The 1,401-nt window shown below is 44.2% G+C and overlaps 1 protein-coding gene across 1 annotated transcript; it reads right to left on the bottom strand.

Moving 5' to 3' along the window:
• Positions 1-542: 542 nt before the first annotated feature.
• On the bottom strand, positions 543-1,109 carry LOC148210770 (uncharacterized). Its single transcript, XM_088125181.1, has one exon. It carries the CDS (start codon positions 1,107-1,109, stop codon positions 543-545), a length of 567 nt encoding a protein of 188 aa, XP_087981307.1.
• Between the last annotated feature and the right edge of the window lie 292 nt (positions 1,110-1,401).

The raw sequence follows: 1,401 nt of genomic DNA, 5'->3' as shown, positions 1-1,401 counted from the left end.
AAGCCTATTGAAGACGACACTATGGAAGAGTAGCTTTTCTCTTTTCGCATCTTTTGTTTGCCTTTTCCTTTTTTGCTTTGAGGGGAAAAAGAAACATTCTACTGAGCTGAGGCATATATACCTCGGCTCAGCTTTCACATGATTTTACTACATTGCAATTCTTTCGACTTTGTTATGTTTTCCGAGGTTTTACACTTTGAGAATTTCAAATTTTAATTTATTGAGTTTCCCAAATGATCCTCTTCTCATCTGCGCGACTTACGAATCGAGATAACCCAGTTCTGCGGTGGGCTCATACCATCATGGATGACCAGGTTTATACGAGTTGACCGGTGCTTCCAAAGTTTGAAAGATGCGACGATCTTTCTTATCATGGTTTTTCATAGGTCATACCATGTAGTCTTCCTTGGCCCCCATTTGAGCTCGGCAAGAGTAGACGACCTTAATGAGTAGTCAAATTTTACACAAGTTACCGGAGTTCGGCTTTTATTAATAAGCAATGAAAATTTACACCTCCGATTACACAACTGAGTCCTTGTGCCTTACTGATGATAAGGCCGAAGGTACTCGACAATCCACAGATAGGGAAGCTTCTTCCCATTAAGATCTGATAGCAGGTAGGCTCCAGGCCGAACTACCTCTAGGACTATGTACAGTCCTTCCCAATTTAGTTTCAGAGCTCCGATATACTGCATCACCTTCTTCATAACAAGGTTTCTAGGCTTGAACGTTCGGATTTTTACTCTGGAATTGTAGTACGGAGCCATTCGATTCTGGTACTCGGCCAGCCTGAGCTGGGAATGAGCTCTTTTCTCTTCGAGTAGGTCGAGATTGAGGAGAAGAGCTTCGTTGTTGGTATGTTCGTCGAAATTTTCTACTCGGAGTGTTGGCATGCCGATTTCAACCGTAATGACTGCTTCCGAGCCAAAAGCTACGCCATACAGCGTTTTGCCCGTAAATCTGCGCGGCGTGATTCGATAAGACCACAACACTTCTGGCAGGTTCTCTGCCCATCGACCCTTCAAAGACTCAAGTTTCGTCTTGAGGCCGCGCTTGATAATTTTGTTAATTGCTTCTACTTGTCCATTTGACTTCGAATGAGTTGGCATGAGCTAAAGTATGGTATGTCGAGCTGTTGACATAATTGATTGAAACGTGCACTATCGAACTGTTTGCCGTTGTCGGTGATAAGTGCGTACGATATGCCAAACCGACATACTATGTTCTTCCACACAAAGTTAACGATTTTCTCCTTGATAATGGACGCAAGGGGTTCGGCCTCTACCCACTTGGTAAAATAGTCTGTCGTGACCATGGTATATTTTACCTGCCCTTTCGTCGTCGGCAGGTGGCCGATCAGATCTAACCCCCACTGAGCGAACGGCCAAGGACTCGAGATCA

This window comes from Momordica charantia (assembly GCF_013281855.1).
Source record: "Momordica charantia cultivar OHB3-1 chromosome 6 unlocalized genomic scaffold, Mcharantia_2.0 BLBB01000006.1, whole genome shotgun sequence".
Lineage (NCBI taxonomy): Eukaryota > Viridiplantae > Streptophyta > Magnoliopsida > Cucurbitales > Cucurbitaceae > Momordica > Momordica charantia.
This window is presented reverse-complemented; position numbering and strand designations above follow the sequence as displayed.

Excerpts from the sequence above, each read along its gene's own strand:
- LOC148210770 (XM_088125181.1), bottom strand. The coding sequence starts at position 1,109 with ATGCCAACTCATTCGAAGTCAAATGGACAAGTAGAAGCAATTAACAAA.